At 35.0% G+C, this 15,542-nt stretch overlaps 4 protein-coding genes across 4 annotated transcripts; 1 reads left to right on the forward strand and 3 right to left on the reverse strand.

Annotated features, from left to right (window-relative positions):
- Positions 1 to 168: 168 nt before the first annotated feature.
- Positions 169 to 4,333, forward strand: CH1 (Pheophorbide a oxygenase family protein with Rieske 2Fe-2S domain-containing protein). The gene is made up of 9 exons (XM_011076546.3): positions 169 to 592; positions 1,322 to 1,558; positions 1,857 to 1,961; positions 2,198 to 2,473; positions 2,614 to 2,761; positions 2,894 to 3,078; positions 3,185 to 3,297; positions 3,407 to 3,701; positions 3,777 to 4,333. Exons 1-9 carry the CDS (start codon positions 515 to 517, stop codon positions 3,945 to 3,947), a joined length of 1,608 nt encoding a protein of 535 aa, XP_011074848.1. The 5' UTR covers positions 169 to 514; the 3' UTR covers positions 3,948 to 4,333.
- Positions 4,334 to 4,343: 10 nt separating this feature from the next.
- On the reverse strand, positions 4,344 to 5,130 carry LOC105159467 (zinc-ribbon domain protein). Its single transcript, XM_011076545.3, has one exon. The coding sequence runs from the start codon at positions 4,843 to 4,845 to the stop codon at positions 4,525 to 4,527; it is 321 nt and encodes a 106-aa protein (XP_011074847.1). The 5' UTR covers positions 4,846 to 5,130; the 3' UTR covers positions 4,344 to 4,524.
- A 309-nt stretch (positions 5,131 to 5,439) lies between these two features.
- On the reverse strand, positions 5,440 to 7,684 carry LOC105159470 (BTB/POZ domain-containing protein At1g21780). The gene is made up of 4 exons (XM_011076547.3): positions 7,455 to 7,684; positions 7,216 to 7,361; positions 6,491 to 6,606; positions 5,440 to 6,190 (listed from the first exon to the last, which is right to left on the reverse strand). Exons 1-4 carry the CDS (start codon positions 7,568 to 7,570, stop codon positions 5,585 to 5,587), a joined length of 984 nt encoding a protein of 327 aa, XP_011074849.1. The 5' UTR covers positions 7,571 to 7,684; the 3' UTR covers positions 5,440 to 5,584.
- Positions 7,685 to 10,570: 2,886 nt separating this feature from the next.
- On the reverse strand, positions 10,571 to 12,366 carry LOC105159471 (uncharacterized). Its single transcript, XM_011076548.3, has 2 exons — positions 11,924 to 12,366; positions 10,571 to 11,076 (listed from the first exon to the last, which is right to left on the reverse strand). The coding sequence occupies exons 1-2, from the start codon at positions 12,336 to 12,338 to the stop codon at positions 10,739 to 10,741; spliced, it is 753 nt and encodes a 250-aa protein (XP_011074850.2). The 5' UTR covers positions 12,339 to 12,366; the 3' UTR covers positions 10,571 to 10,738.
- Positions 12,367 to 15,542: the final 3,176 nt, after the last annotated feature.

A 15,542-nucleotide genomic window follows, 5' to 3' on the forward strand; every position in this document is an offset into this window, starting at 1 on the left:
TTTTTGATTGATTTAATGTAAATTAAATATTTTTTTCTATTAAATTAAATCCCATAATTTTGAAATATATAGATTATGGAATAGTAACCTTATCATTCAGGAGTCATAACTTTGATAATTGAAGTGAGAGACAATACGAGCAGCCAATGGGAGAGTGGAAACAAGAAAGAAGCATCACTAACATAAAGAAAAGTTACAAGAAAATCTTGGATCAGATAGAGAAAGATATCTTCATCACCCGAGCTGGCCTCAACAGTACCTCAAGATACTCCGGAAAATTCAAACAGGAGCCAACTCCAGACAACGTGTGGAGAAACAAGGCGCCACGAGTGAAACTGAGGGAACCCCACGGCAGTCCACGTGGCCACCCGTGTGAGGACAGTCGAGATCGCCCGACGCCCCAACCTCTTATCAAGAAATTGGCGTCTCTCACTAAAATACTCTCTTGTTTTTCTCTTTCTTGATCCCGGCCCGATTTATCTGCCAGCTTTCCACCCGACCCGGCTTCAGTGCCATGTTCGCCATCGCTACTGCTGCTGCTCTTTCACTTCCAATCTCTCTGTCTTGTTCTTCTAAGCTTAACAACAAAAGGGTACTTATTTTTCAGTTTTTGTGTTGTTTGTTGAATTTATTATCCAAAAATCGAATTTTGGACAGCTGAACGTACTTCTTTTGTGGGCTTTTTTCTACTTGTCTCTTCATTTTTATTTCTTGTGCTCCGTGCTTCATTACTGCAGATACTTGTTTAAGCTGGTTTTACTGTTTTAACAAAGTTTCTTTTAGTGGAAAATGGGAATGTTGAGACTTGTTCATGTGCTTAAGAGTTTTGCACTTTTGTTATTCCAGTGTGTATGGAAAGAATTAATCTTTTTCAAGTTTCAAGATATAGTTACTCTTATGAGATGCTACCTACTTGATCTCGAAGATGATCAAGTTGGAAGCTCTGGGCTGTCGAGTATCTATTCTGTCACTTGCCAAAACATTTGTCATTTCTAGATTGTAGTTAATTCATTCCGGCGCACTTGATAATGAGTATCAGATGAGGCTTTACAATTATTTATATCATTCAATTATTCAAATTGTATAAAGTGCAAGTTCTGGAATTAACCCAATTAATTAAGCCGCATTTCTCAAAATACTCTCAGCTAAAGTTTGGCCAAGTTAATTTGGATGCTATTTCATTGATTAGCATACCTCACCTACAGGGCCCCCCTTCGATCTTAGGGATACGCCTTTCATGTTCTAATTGTCTGTAAACTGTATGGTATAAAATAGCTGTCTTTATGTGTGATAATGGATTAATTATTTGCCGGGATCTCAGGGCGTCAGAGGTGGCTTTAGAGTATTTTCTATAATTGGCGATGATGGTGGGTTGATAGAAAGAAAAAGTTCATGGACAACACTTTTTGATGTAGAAGATCCGAGATCTAAAGTCCCCCAATATAACGGGAAGTTTCTGGATGCTTATCAAGCTTTAGAGGTGGCTCGACACGACATACAATACTGTGATTGGAAGGCGCGACAAGATGTTCTCACAATCATGCTTCTGCATGAAAAGGTTGATCAGTAAATTCTCATTCCTGCTTGTAGTTTAACCAATCTTTGATGCATTTTTGGTTGAATATTGTGATGATTTACTCTGTTCTTGGCTTAGAGCATATTTTACATTCAAGGCTTTTCCTTTCTTAATGAAACTAAACTAGAACTCTGTTACATGTGAGTGTGGCGATTCATTTCCAACTTCCCAGATGCCATATTGCCAGACTCTTTCTGATTTCATCTGCTTGGAAACTCATATATGTTTACCTGTGTATTTGTCATTCTTTGAGATGTTCTCAAATTTTATGAATTTATAGGTTGTGGACATCTTAAACCCTCTCGCTCGTGAACTCAAATCAATAGGAACGCTTAAAAAGGAACTTGCAGAGTTGCAGGAGGAACTGGCGCAAGCTCACAATCAGGTATAATAACTGTTTATTTTTTAAACAAACAATGTCACTTTATGGAATGCCTTTTGCATAGTCGACAACTATTTTCTTCTGGATTTATTGATTCTATCACATTTTACTCTGTTAATTGTTTAATGTTATGAATAAATGGAAAGCAAGTTTCTTGTCATGAGAAAAATTATGTATATCTTCCCAGTAAAACTTAGAATTGTAGTTAGTAAACATGTTGCACTCTTGAATACAAACAGGTACATATATCAGAAGCAAGGGTTTCAACGGCTTTGGACAAGCTAGCTTACATGGAAACATTGGTTAACGATAAGATATTACAAGAAAAAAACACAACAGAATCTGACTTGTCAACCCCTACTCCAAGTACTCCCAGAGAATGTAGGGACACTGGGAAAAGCAGACAGCAGGGGAGAAGCCTTAATGTTTCAGGTCCCGACCAGCCTTACAGTGCCCATTTGAAGAATTTTTGGTACCCTGTTACTTTCTCTTCAGACCTCAAGGAAGATACCATGGTAAGCCCACTTTCTGAAACTTGTTCTGCATTTTTAACATAATTTTGCACGGCTGGATTAACATTTGTAGTTATAAAGTCTTGTGCTTCAGTGCTGCTATTTACTTGTTTCTGAATATTGCTTTGAAAATTTTCTTGCAGATCCCAATAGACTGCTTTGAGGAACCATGGGTCCTCTTCCGTGGAAAAGATGGCAAACCTGGTTGTGTGCAGAATACTTGTGCTCATCGAGCCTGCCCTCTTGATCTGGGTTCGGTTAATGAGGGGCGTATTCGGTGCCCATATCATGGTGAGATTGAGAACATTCTTGGTGTCAGACATCATAAATTGCTGATAATGATCGCTAATATAGTCTTTCAATACAAATTACTATGAGTGAGTTTGTTGATGATGTCCCTTATCACCTGATGATCAATATCAGGATGGGAGTATTCAACTAATGGCAAATGTGAGAAAATGCCATCAACTAGATTAGTTAATGTGAAGATCAAGGCATTGCCATGCTTTGAACAAGAAGGAATGATATGGATTTGGCCAGGGGATGATCCACCAACAGCAAAGCTTCCTTCTTTGCTCCCTCCACCGGGATTTCAGATTCATGCTGAGGTATCATTAGCTGCTGTCGGATAATTCTGTTGAACTGATCCATGCTCTTTAAGGATGTCCTTTCGTTTAACCTCTATTATACTCCTGATATCATTGACAATGGCAGATTGTGATGGAACTCCCAGTGGAACATGGTCTACTGCTGGACAACCTTTTGGATGTTGCACATGCTCCTTTTACCCACACTTCCACATTTGCTAAGGCGTGGAGTGTTCCCAGGTTTGGTTTTAAACTGATACCAGTAACATGTTTATGCATATGCTAGTCAGATATTGCATTTCCAGAAACACATTGCAAGTATCAGACATTTCGCTTTCAATGGTTGCAGCTTAGTGAAAGTCTTGACGCCTGCCACTGGTCTGCAAGGATACTGGGATCCTTATCCAATAGATATGGAATTCCGGCCACCTTGTATGGTACTTTCCACCATTGGGATCTCAAAGCCCGGAAAGTTAGAAGGGCTGAATACCAGAGAGTGTTCAAAACATCTTCACCAACTTCATGTTTGCTTACCATCATCAAGACAAAAGACGAGATTATTATACAGGATGTCCCTTGATTTTGCTCCAGTATTAAAACATATTCCTTTCATGCAATACCTGTGGAGACATTTTGCTGAAAAAGTAAGAGTCGTGTTTGCTTCTCATATTATTTGCAGATGAGAACAACATATTCTTAGTATTCCACTTGACCAACAGGTTCTGAACGAGGATTTAGGGGTTGTAGTCGGCCAACAGGAGCGAATGCTCAATGGAGCTAACATATGGAATTTGCCGGTGTCTTATGATAAGCTGGGAGTTAGATACAGGTTATGGAGAGATTCAGTGGAGCAAGGATCTAAACAATTCCCCTTCAGCAAATCATCATAGAACCTGTCTGAAGAATAGAGTTGGTTGATACCTTCTTTTGCAAAACACCAGTTGTGCCCCTGACTTTTGCCAATTGGGGCTCAAGAAGATTGATTGATCAGAATTCAAAGCAGATAGTCTCACCAACAACCACCCCACCCCACACCCTTCTTTTTGTGTTCAGAATAGAAACAAGTATCCTTCCTGAACACTTCCCACCACAGAACCCCAAGCTGTTACCCTGAGGCAAGCCCACAGGGATCATTTCATCACCAGTTAGTGCTGGTTATCTTGCCTTGTGGCAGAGAGCCAGATGATCATATCATCATACTTTATAGTTGAATGGTTGCCAATTGATGGAAAAGCTCCGCCTTACCTGCTATTGCAATAATACTATCAAGGAGAGACATTCTGGAGTCGATTTCAAGATTCCAATTTATACACAGAAAAAACAGAGTATAGCACATACATAACAGCAATAATTTGTTATTTTCTTTTATTTCTCAATTACAAGAAGAGACCAACTCCCATTTCATCTTCCACACAAAACAATCCTATGTGCAAAACAAGGATAACCCCAGCCGAGAAAAGTTCAAATTCAGAGGGCCGACCCGCAAAATGGACAGAACCTGAATGTGGGATCCACCTCACGAGCACAGTACTGACACCTTAACGCCGCCTCCGTCACCTCCTTCTCAGCCGACGGAGAGAACGACTGAGGGAAGAAAAGATTGCAGTTGTTGCAGTGCATAAGCGGCTGCTTTCCGGGCCACCGCCACACCGGTACGAAGAAGAGCTTCAGCACTTTTTCGTATTCCACGAGATCGGCCCGTGATCCGCACGCTATGCACCTTCCGGCGCCGCTCTTCAGCACCTGCCTTGCCTGCTGCTCCAATCCTCCGACAAAAAAGAAAAACATTTTTGCAAATCAAAGAGTTTCTTCTTGTAGTAATTACGGGATGGCGCAAAGTGTCAGCTTAAGCTTATATATTGAGATGAGATGAGGTTTAGCTCTGGAGGGTTCTGCTCTTCCTTAGATTCCTCTGGATGAATTGCACTCCCAGCCTTTAAATCTGAGATTTTTGCACTTTTCCACTCAAAAGAAACAAAATTAATCAAGATTTTGGCACTTTTATGTTAAATTAAAGGGTATATTGCAAATTCTAAATTTCATCATAATTACAAAATCAAAATTATAAATATCTCTTAAAATTAACAATTGTTAATAAATATTCTATACAATAAAATGTCACAAGTAGGTATTTATTAGTTAATCATTAATATCATGGGATATTTATAATTTTTTAAACATCAAGAAATATTGTAATTATAATAAAAAAAAAAAAGTCTCTTATAATTTATCATAAATTAAAAAATAATTTTGGATCATAAAATATAAGAAAAATCGCATCCCACCTCAAAACTAATTCTATACGATTGCTTTTAGTAAAAAAATAAATAAATCCTTTTTCTTTTTCTTGTTTTAACGTATTAATTAGCACCATAAACTACATGAGCATTAACCTGGATAGATTCATTCACTTGAGTACACGGAAGAGACAACTCCAGAAGTCTCCAGCTTTTCCAAATCACAAGACTCGTACACGCTTTACAAGAGTGTAAACATACGTGCTAACAATAAGCAGTGAGAAGGCTATTTATGTTGGTTTCCAGACTGCAAGCAGCTCTTGGAACATCTCTACCACGAGTTCTCTATCAGCTTTTCTGAAGAACTCATTCATTTCTTCTCTAACATCATAAATCTTGCCAAAATCAAGCAGATACGTCAAACATCCTTTCTTCAATTTGTTCAGCTGGTAGAGCCACGCCTCTTGCAACCTCTCGAGGACGTTTCCCGAGTTAATGTCTTCTAGTAGACTTTCCTCACAAGCATCCTTCAGCTGTATGATGTCATACTTGTTTGCTGCACCCAGTAATGCCAACCGGTGCTTCCAAAACTCTTCCTGGCTTATAGCTCCGTACAAGTAAGTAAGAAGGGCTATGCAGGACTCGGAAGTCATATCTTCAATGTCAATTGTTGAAGACTCTTTCTCCTTGAGGTTATGCCGGAACATACTGTGGAAGACGGGAGAGCTTGCGGAAAGAATTGCTTTGTGAGCTTGTAGTTTGCCATCTGCGGTGTTGATGGTGACATCAGAATGGATAGACTCGTCAAGCATGCGAGAGAGACATTTGAGAGTAGTTTGAGTTGCTAGATTTTGCATGATGGCATCACTGGGCCATATGGAACTGGCCTCTCCATCCTGCGATTTAGCAGCAAGTGAAGGTTGAAGTTTCAAGAAAACACCAATGCACAGCCAAAAATGAACATTCTTTGTTATATGTATATCTATCCTCTGCTTCGCTTTCTTTTCACCTTTGTTTATGAAAGTAGGCCACAAGGCCTTTATACCTATGTATATGCGCCACTAATTGCATGGTATTTGAATGAGATTACTAAGAATTGCCAACTAATCAATTTAACTTCATCCGATGAAACATGAAATTCAACATGGACTTTGACTTAAAAGTGTTTGAAATAAAATGTAAAGAAGATATCTCACATTTAGCGGGCAGATCTTAAGGTCCAGAAACTCAACGTCAATGATGAATCGGCCTTGGCAATTTATATCAACAGGGCAAGCAAAGTCATCACTCGTGCGAAGCAGTCTCTCATGAACTGCAGCATAATGCAAACAACATCATCTGAATCCATTTCACAAGATAGCAGCCAGCAATTATGTTTCAGGAACTCAAAGGTTAAAAAGCGAAATTTGCTGGAGAAAACTCGAAAGTATGCAAGACAGAACTCAAATATTTTTTAGAAAAAAGGAACTGCAACAGCCATGTCAATGAGCCCGGGTAACAGATCACTCGCCTCCACTTTATATTTATAATAATTTGCATTCCCACTTCGCCCCAAATCAAACACAAAGTCTGATTTCTTGACAGTGAATTAACGCTTTCTAACAGCACATTCGACTTATTTTAGGCAATCATCTTTTAATTTCTGAGTCAAACAGAAAACATTCAACCAACATGTCACTTTGATAATTGAATTTTTTACAAAGACAAGCTAAAGGAAACAACATGAGGTACTTCTACATAGCAGAACAACCTGAAAAGATTCAATTTTTCATCCACCAGTTAACATATAAACATGTCATAAAGAAAATTCAACAGAAACACAAACAAGAATCTCAATTGGATCAGGAAAAAGTCAACCCCAATAATCAAAAGTATTACAAACAAAAAACACAAGAATATAAAAGATAAAATAATTACGTACTGGGGGAGATATAGGGTCTGCGATTAGAGCCGGCGGTGGTGACGCGTATGACGAACCGGGCAACTGGCGGCTGCTCCTTGGAAACCCGTGATGGTTCGGGGAAAAGCCGGATGTACATTGAACGGCTCTTCTCCACTGATAAATGCCTAGAAATTGTGAAAAATCATCAAATTTATGCAGAACCGATAACATATATGAACAGAGTAAAGAAGTAATAAGGAAATTGATAGTATATATACCAGTTCCATATGCCGATCTTAAAAGCGTCGGATCTTTTGTAAGGAGTGGTTGGCCCGAAACTGTCGATTTTCCACTGGGCTAGTCTTGCTATAGTTTCCACTTTCGCATCCCCCATCGCTCCGCCGTGAAGGTGGAAGAGAGAGTTCAGCTGGGCGTTTTGACTTCTCAATAACCAATGTCTGAATCTTGTTAGAATTTTTTTTTTTTTTTGGATAAAACAACAATCAAATAGAATAGCATCATTTTTTCAAAGCATGACCTTATAAGTTATAGTTATGGGATTTCAGTTCCTCAATTAAATTACGACTCATTATTAAAATTAATATATAATATACATATTTATTCTGATTTTTTCATTTTGCAAAAGTCGAATTCACAACTTTTTTATTATGAAATTTCATTCTTATCAATTGAACAAAGTTTAATTAATTACTTTGACTTAATTTTTAACAATTGATAAAATCATTTATCAATACTAATATGAAAAGAAAATTGTATTTTCGAATCGATTTTGATGTGGAGCATACTTAGGTATCTTTAAAATAATTAAAATATCTCCACTTATAATCTTTATAAGAGATATATAAGACATTTCAAATCATACCAACTCGTGTTCGAATTGATCCAATCTGAATACATTCGGACTCATTAAAATAATCTAATCAAAATTGCGTCAATAGTTTGTATGATTATGAATAGTACAACTTGAACATATTTATAAATACATATTTGTCATACTCTAGGTATAATTTTTGGCTACTATGTTATTCTTATAAGAAAAAAATTGATAGTCCCTTTACAATTCTGATCCCATAATTTTACGAGCCAACCAATAAATTTAAAAAATTTATAATTTAAGTTTCCTTATCTATTTCTGTTAACTTATTACTAAAGAGCACATGCACCTTGTTGACTTAAATATTAAAGAATTATAACCGAGGCTTCGCCGTATTGTTCTTCCCGAGCTTCTTTGCAGGAGAATTACGGAAGTTTGGGACCTGGTTTTGAATTTAAAAATCTTGTGAACTTATAATTCGGGCTAAAAATCAGATTCATTAATGATCATCAACACCACCTTTTTTTCCATAATAAGTGGACCTGTTACAACTGCAATAGCCTCTTGATAGTTGTTAGAATTTAATGTTCTAAAATCCTGAAGTCCTGTTTCCCTTGTAGGTGTAAAAGAAATTTAAGTTGGAAAATTTTTACCCAAATAAAATTTAATTAAATCAAATTAATCACAAAATAAATATGGTATATTTGTCACGTGATTAATCATATTCTTTAAAATGTATATCAATCACATGACAAGTATATTATATTTATCATATAATTGATACAAGTTCTGTCGAACTCGATTTGGATTAGAATTTCTCGTTCAAGTTCTAATAATTTCTTCAAACATGCATATATAATTCAATATAGGGTATATATCCTTATCTGACTTAATTTCTTGGGTGCAAAAAACTCCAGTTTTGATAATATCTTATATTTCATAATTCATTTTCTCCACTTTGTATATATATATCTTGCTAAACTTTAACCATATAAAACAAACAACTTTGCAGCTATATATCTCAGACTCAAAAAGATAGATGAAATAATAAATGGTGCAGAATCAAAGCATGTGGGACTGTTCTATGAGTGATGAAAAGAAACGTAAAGGGGGAAAGGGATGAACCCTAAATCCTAATCCTTAACATACATTATTATTTAATCATTACTTTTTTTTGACAAGTAATGGAGTCTTTCCATGCAGACAATGTGCCTCAACAAAGTTGTTTTGACTTAAGCTTTCAAAAGGGGCTCTTTGATATAAGCCATGAGCTGAAAGCAAAATGGGCAATTTATCCCTATAATATTGAAAATGAGCACATTATAATTCTATGAAAAATAAATAGTAATTTATTTTCTTATATTTTAAAAAATGAAACAAAATAGTAAAGCTGCTATCCTTTATTAATATGCTCTTAATTGATTCTTGAGATGATCATCAGACGGTTCCCATTTCACATACTCTTGTTTTTTATTAATTCTTTCTTGCAACTCTAATCATATGCACTTAATGGAGGGCATGTTGGTTTTGCTTTATTCTTCTGATCAGAAACATGAACCAGGTTTCCAGGGAACAACATCCGCCTATCACTTCTGTTTCAGGGTTGGAAAGTTGGGAGAGTAGTGGTGTCTTTTTTGATCAAGTCTATGTGGTAATTTTTCAGTCAGAAATCTAGATGTTTCTTTTATTTAGGAATGCTTGGACTTGTTTATCAGGATTTCCTAAAGCAGTTAGTTCCTCAGAGTGACTACATCTTACTTTGCTAAATCGACTTAGTACTATAGCAAGTGCACATGTTTGTTTCTAATATTTTCGGTTATGAAACAGGCAGACAGACATTCAGAAATTGGAGCACCGCACTGCTGAAACCTCTCATCATCTCAGAATTATTTGTCCAAGTGATATGACACTAAAAATTTCCGTGGCCTAAACTTCTCTTATTACTCAAGTGTTGTCGCATTCACTTACGTATGTGTGGTATATCTTGTCAAACTTTTTATTTGTTTCACCATAGTCCATAGGAAAAGAGTTGTAAGAAAACCAATGCTGGATGGTTTGAGCATGTCCAGCGAAGCCCGCATCTTCAGACTTACCAGAAAGAAGTCGAATGTAACCAACTACTACAAGACTCCAGCGAAATATTGAAGAAAGTTGTCGGTTTTTTAAATAGTTATAAGGAGGAGGTTTCCTTAATTATATATAAGGTGGTCCTTATAGTGATAGATTGTCCCATATATTTGCTGAGGGGCCGGAGACATACTGCCCTACAACCTTATTTGTTGCTATTGAATGATATTACTAAACAAAGGCAGGTAATAGATCTATGCACATGCATCCCATTCTGCACTTGTGGGGTTTTAAGAGCAAATTTATGTGATTAAAAATCTCACAAATTTTCATTATTTAAGGTCAAGGAGATGTTTTGATTGTGTTTCAGCTGAATCTTTTAGAAAAGAAGCTAATTATTTATTTCAAGAAGACAACAAGAGGACAAGATCTTGCAGAATATTTGTGGCCCTTGTGCTTCTTATGTTCCCCTTGAGTGGAGCACCTCATCACTTACAAACTCAACGTTCTGTGTATATATATGTTTTATTTCATTAAAAAGATAAAACATCAAATTTGTCCAATTAATTTAACTCTCTATCTAAGGCTCAAGGCCTACATGCACACACAATGTGGGGAAGTGAAGCAAAAGCTCATATGTCTCTTTCTATTCAAACCCCTTTATTCTTTGGCCCTCCTCTTTGTAAGAGTCTTCACCCACCCATATTTAACTCTTGATCCCCCTTCTAGCTGCTTTGTGCCCACATGGCACATATTGGCTTTGCTGGACCTCTTCCATCTGATCATGAGCTGAAGGAGCTGACCAATCCGCCTCCGCCACCTCAGTGTGGCACGTGGTTTTCCATGCTCCACCACAGTCTTGATCTTCTTACCCTTATTCTCCCAACTGTCATTCAATGACAACACCTCGGATTGTCGATCGTGGGGCATTTCGGAGATTTTGCCCTTGTCCCATGAGGCAACACCATTTTCTTCAAACTTGATTGATATAAAGGAGTCTGCAACAGTCAAGATTCTGAGTAACATCAGAAGAAAAAAAAAAAGCTAGCCTTGCAAAACCCATAAATTACTCAATACATGGAGGGTTTAATTCTTGTTTTCGTTCTACTATAATAATCATACATAGTAAGAAAAAGGGACCAAGAACAAGAGTTGAAGGGTAAAGTTGACACACTGAAATAAATCAAGTCAATTATGCAGCCATGATCATGCATATATATGAACCAATCAAAGATGGATAATTATGTCTTGATTTGTCTTCAACTGAAGTTGGGGAACTGAAAAAGGTTATAGACATGATATGAACCACGGTCCAGGCGGAACGGTCCTCCCTTATACATTTATTCTCGTCCTAATTATATGTAATGTTCTATATATATATATATATATATATATATATATATATATAGGTTACTAATTGATAAATACGTAGGAAACGACTTAAAGACCAATCATACAAAGTAATGGTAACTTTTGTTTGATTCTATAACCATATCATTTCCATGAATGCATTTAGACCTAGTTAACAATAGCACTGTAAATTTCGTAAAGGGATCATAAAAATGCAGCGCATCGGTTAAGAGTGGATTTGGTTAGATCAAACAGCTTCTGATCCAGACTTCTCACTGAAGAACATACAATCATAGATATATGTTTCTTGATACATATATATTACTACAAAACAATTCATACATCAAAAGCATAGTTATCTGGATAATCCCTAACGTCGATAAGTATGATATTCCAATCACCTTTTCTTGATTGACGGCAGTTCCAAGAAAGTAACAAAAGCAGGAATTGAAGGAGAAAGGGAAGAGAAACAGAAAAAGAAAAAGTAAATCTAACCTTCTGGACTAGTGGATGAAGTGTGAGAATGATAGTGATGATGATCAGGTTTCTGCTGCTTGGTGTCCTGACGATTGAGCAAAGTTGTAAGAGCAAAAATCTTAGTTAGGGCCAAGGGAGCTCTTTTAGGTGTTGCACGGAAAAGTTTGTGTGTAAGGTGAAGATGGGCTTGCTTGGAAGCTAAAACTAAGAGCCTTTCATTCAAGCAGAGTGGACAAATTCCTATAACCAGCTGTGTGGGGTGAAAATAGCACCATGATGATCTCCTTGCGTCTAATCTGCACTCATTCATGTTCACTCCTCTTAGAGTGTGTATGTGTGTGTGTTTAGCAGAAATGGGATATATTAGCAAGAGAAAAAATGTAATGGGAACACCTCCAGAAACACTTGCAACACTCACTATTATATGTTGCATGTGTGTGGTGGGTAGGGGGGGGCGGGGGGGGCCTCGAAAATGGAAAATGATATGGGAAACATAGCAAACTTTTTATGGTATTTTTAGGATTATATTGAGAGATAGTCACAGTCATTTATTTTAGCTAAATTTTGGTGAGATATATATTATAAGTACATAGACTAGTGCATTTGTTGGAAAAAGTTGCGAGACAGAGAAAGAATGAATGGTCCTGGGAATTTATGATGATGTGTACTAATTAGTTGGTGTGCAGATGGCATCCATTTCCATTTGAAATAGTTGGACCATTCCCATGTCTGTGAGCAGCATAAATTCTATTCCAAATTAATTTAGTCGGATCTAAACTAATTATAATGATAAGTATAATACATTTATATGTAATTGATATATAATTAAAAAGTAATAATAAATTATATTATAAGTATATCACACTTGCCCGCTCTATGTGAGTAGATCTTTTGGTGTTTGTGTATGATAATCTTGTGTATTAAGATTTAGTCTTTTTCATGATTTGTAGAATCCATGTTACGAATCTACATGCACCACAAATATCAATCCCTTCCCTACAGAAATCGAGCCATATATATATGGATATGCATGGCATTCTTTGAAAGAGAAAGTTGTGTATTGTTGGAGTTATTATCGTATTAATTTTCTGCCTCTAGATTCAAATGTATTCATTGATTATATTCATCGCAATAAAAATAATTTATTCCCAAATCACGTAGAGAGAAATACGGCTAAAGGCTGATGGTTAAAACTGAGGACTCACTAACAAAGTATTATTTATTAGATAGTGGATTTTAAAGTCCCGCCAGTTGTATAATTGTTTTATCTCATTTTATGTGAATTTGTAATAATTCGTTATACCATTATTGTTGATAATTTGATTTATTACTTAGAATTATATCATATTTAAGATTCAAATTAAAATTGGACCTGACCCGTTTTCATTGAAACAATTTTAAAGGTCCGTTTTGAGAAGGGCTGCTAGAAAGCCCATATACATTTTTAAAATAGTGCGGAAGCCCAACTTTCTCATGGGCTGCTGCAGACAGAAACATTCATGTCCTTTTCTTGTGGATATGGATTATAATAATTATTGATTTTGATATATTAAGGACAAATTACAATGGTCTTTTCTAGAGTTTCCCATAATTATGAATACTCCTACATTGTTTGAAAAATTATTAACAAAATAGACTAATTATTAAAATTAAGGAAATGTTTTAAATTTTTTAAACAATGAAAAATATTTATAATTGTGACAAACCTTAAACAAGATTATTATAGTTTACCCCAAATACTAAAGATGCACATTCTTGCCAACTTAGGACCAAACACATCAACCCCTCAACTTTTCTGAATTTCACCTTAATTCGGTTCTCACCATGGCCTAACATATACATTATTTTAATTTTTTCTTTTGAATCTTGCAATTTTATTATTCTTTATTTTTATAATTATTAATAAAAGGTACGAATTAATCATACATGTCCAACATATTCTTAAATCTCGTAAAATATGTTGTGCTTATATGAATATAAATTTTAACATATCAGTGTCGACATATTTATAAATCATATGCTTGCAACAAAAGAATTTAATCTTATAATGTGGAGCTTATTTTCATGATTTTTTTTAAATGATAATAGATAATGTGGTTGTAAGAGAAGTTGGAGAATTTAAATTGTTTAGGCATATGAATTATGAATAATTCAACTGCTTTTCCCAAGGATAAAAGCAAACCTTGTTTCCTAAGAATCTTCAACTTTGGGCATGTGCAATGTGACATCCATGTTTATTTGCTTAAATTCGAACATAACTGAGGAATGAAGATTGAAGAGTTGGCTTTGCCAATTAGAGGAGCAACCTACATTTGACGTTTTTGTGTTTGTGTAGCATATGGCAAGAGGACTAATTAAATTAGAAGAAATCATGTGCTGCGTGTTCAGACACTTTTGCTATTTAAATTTGTATGTTAGACTTAGGAGTAGCATAATTTTTCCATTATTTCTTACTATAAAAAACTATAAAAGAATGTGGATTACAATTACATTTCAATTGAATATTATTAAAGAAATAGTAATAAAAGAGAGGGCGTGGCATAAAGTATAGATGGGTAGGTTGCCAAGAAAAAAAAGGGATGAATGAGATTTCTCTACAACAATATTTATTAATATGTGCTGGTGATGATTAATATATACTACTTGATTTTGTGCATGGTTTCTTCTAACATAAATTAAAGAAATATAAATGCTAATTATTTAAGTTACAATTCTGGGGAAAGTTGACCTAAAAAAGAGGAATATTAATATGGCATAATTAGTCTTAATTAGACCGGTTTTGACCCTTAAACCTTGGAATTAATCACTAAGTGGCCCCCACCCAATTCATTTCAATTTCTGTTTTTTAGGGAATCTAACTTAAATAAAATAAAGAATCTCCTTCATAATTGTCTTAATTGTGATAAAGAATTATTACATATATCATCAATTTTTTTTTTCTTAAATTTACTGGGATTTAATTAGGGTATGGATTCAACAAATTAATATATATTTAAAAAAACATATATGATATTTCTTTAAAATTGCAAATTTGAAAAAATGAGCTAATTTATGCCTTTTTCTTTCTTTTTAATTCCAAAAGGAGACCGACCATAATTATTTCTTTCGATCTTTTGGCTTTTCAAAAAAATCTTTATCGAAATATAAAAAAAGCAAAATCCAAAAATCATATTTTTCATTAATTTGTCTTATTACAAAAGCCTTAAATGGTGAAAGATGTTTTTCCAAATTTGATTACTTCTTAGAGTTCAAAAACTTACCATAAATTACAATTATTTAAAAGAGAAAAAGTATGTGTGCAGAATAGTAGTCTAGATTCATTAATAATACTTTCCAGCTTACTTCTTAATTAGTTAGACAAGAAAGCTTGCAATCCATTATAATTCTATAGCAACTAAGGTAAGAAAATCAAATTATCCTCTATAAAAATAATATATATATATGTGTGTAGAAAAATTGAAATTTTGGTCTTGAAAAGTATCTTAACATTTTAAAAAAGAAAAAGAAAAAAGCATTTAATCACTAGCACAATTTACAGTTGATTTTTCATATTTTGGCCTATATATTGTCTATTCTGTTCTTATTTATTAATTATAAAATTCTAAATTTTTAGTTAACACGTAATTTTATTTTTTTT

The sequence above is a fragment of the Sesamum indicum genome, linkage group LG3 (genome assembly GCF_026168435.1).
Source record: "Sesamum indicum cultivar Baizhima isolate 11 linkage group LG3, ASM2616843v1, whole genome shotgun sequence".
NCBI classification, from domain to species: Eukaryota; Viridiplantae; Streptophyta; class Magnoliopsida; order Lamiales; family Pedaliaceae; genus Sesamum; species Sesamum indicum.

Excerpts from the sequence above, each read along its gene's own strand:
- CH1 (XM_011076546.3), top strand. The coding sequence starts at position 515 with ATGTTCGCCATCGCTACTGCTGCTGCTCTTTCACTTCCAATCTCTCTG. Across the intron at positions 1,559-1,856 it reads TCATGCTTCTGCATGAAAAG|GTTGTGGACATCTTAAACCC; the intron begins GTTGATCAGTAA and ends ATGAATTTATAG. Across the intron at positions 3,298-3,406 it reads AAGGCGTGGAGTGTTCCCAG|CTTAGTGAAAGTCTTGACGC; the intron begins GTTTGGTTTTAA and ends CAATGGTTGCAG.
- LOC105159467 (XM_011076545.3), bottom strand. The coding sequence starts at position 4,845 with ATGTTTTTCTTTTTTGTCGGAGGATTGGAGCAGCAGGCAAGGCAGGTG.
- LOC105159470 (XM_011076547.3), bottom strand. The coding sequence starts at position 7,570 with ATGGGGGATGCGAAAGTGGAAACTATAGCAAGACTAGCCCAGTGGAAA. Across the intron at positions 7,362-7,454 it reads AAGATCGGCATATGGAACTG|GCATTTATCAGTGGAGAAGA; the intron begins GTATATATACTA and ends CACAATTTCTAG. Across the intron at positions 6,607-7,215 it reads CAGACCCTATATCTCCCCCA|TTCATGAGAGACTGCTTCGC; the intron begins GTACGTAATTAT and ends ATTATGCTGCAG.
- LOC105159471 (XM_011076548.3), bottom strand. The coding sequence starts at position 12,338 with ATGCAACATATAATAGTGAGTGTTGCAAGTGTTTCTGGAGGTGTTCCC. Across the intron at positions 11,077-11,923 it reads TTCATCCACTAGTCCAGAAG|ACTCCTTTATATCAATCAAG; the intron begins GTTAGATTTACT and ends TGACTGTTGCAG.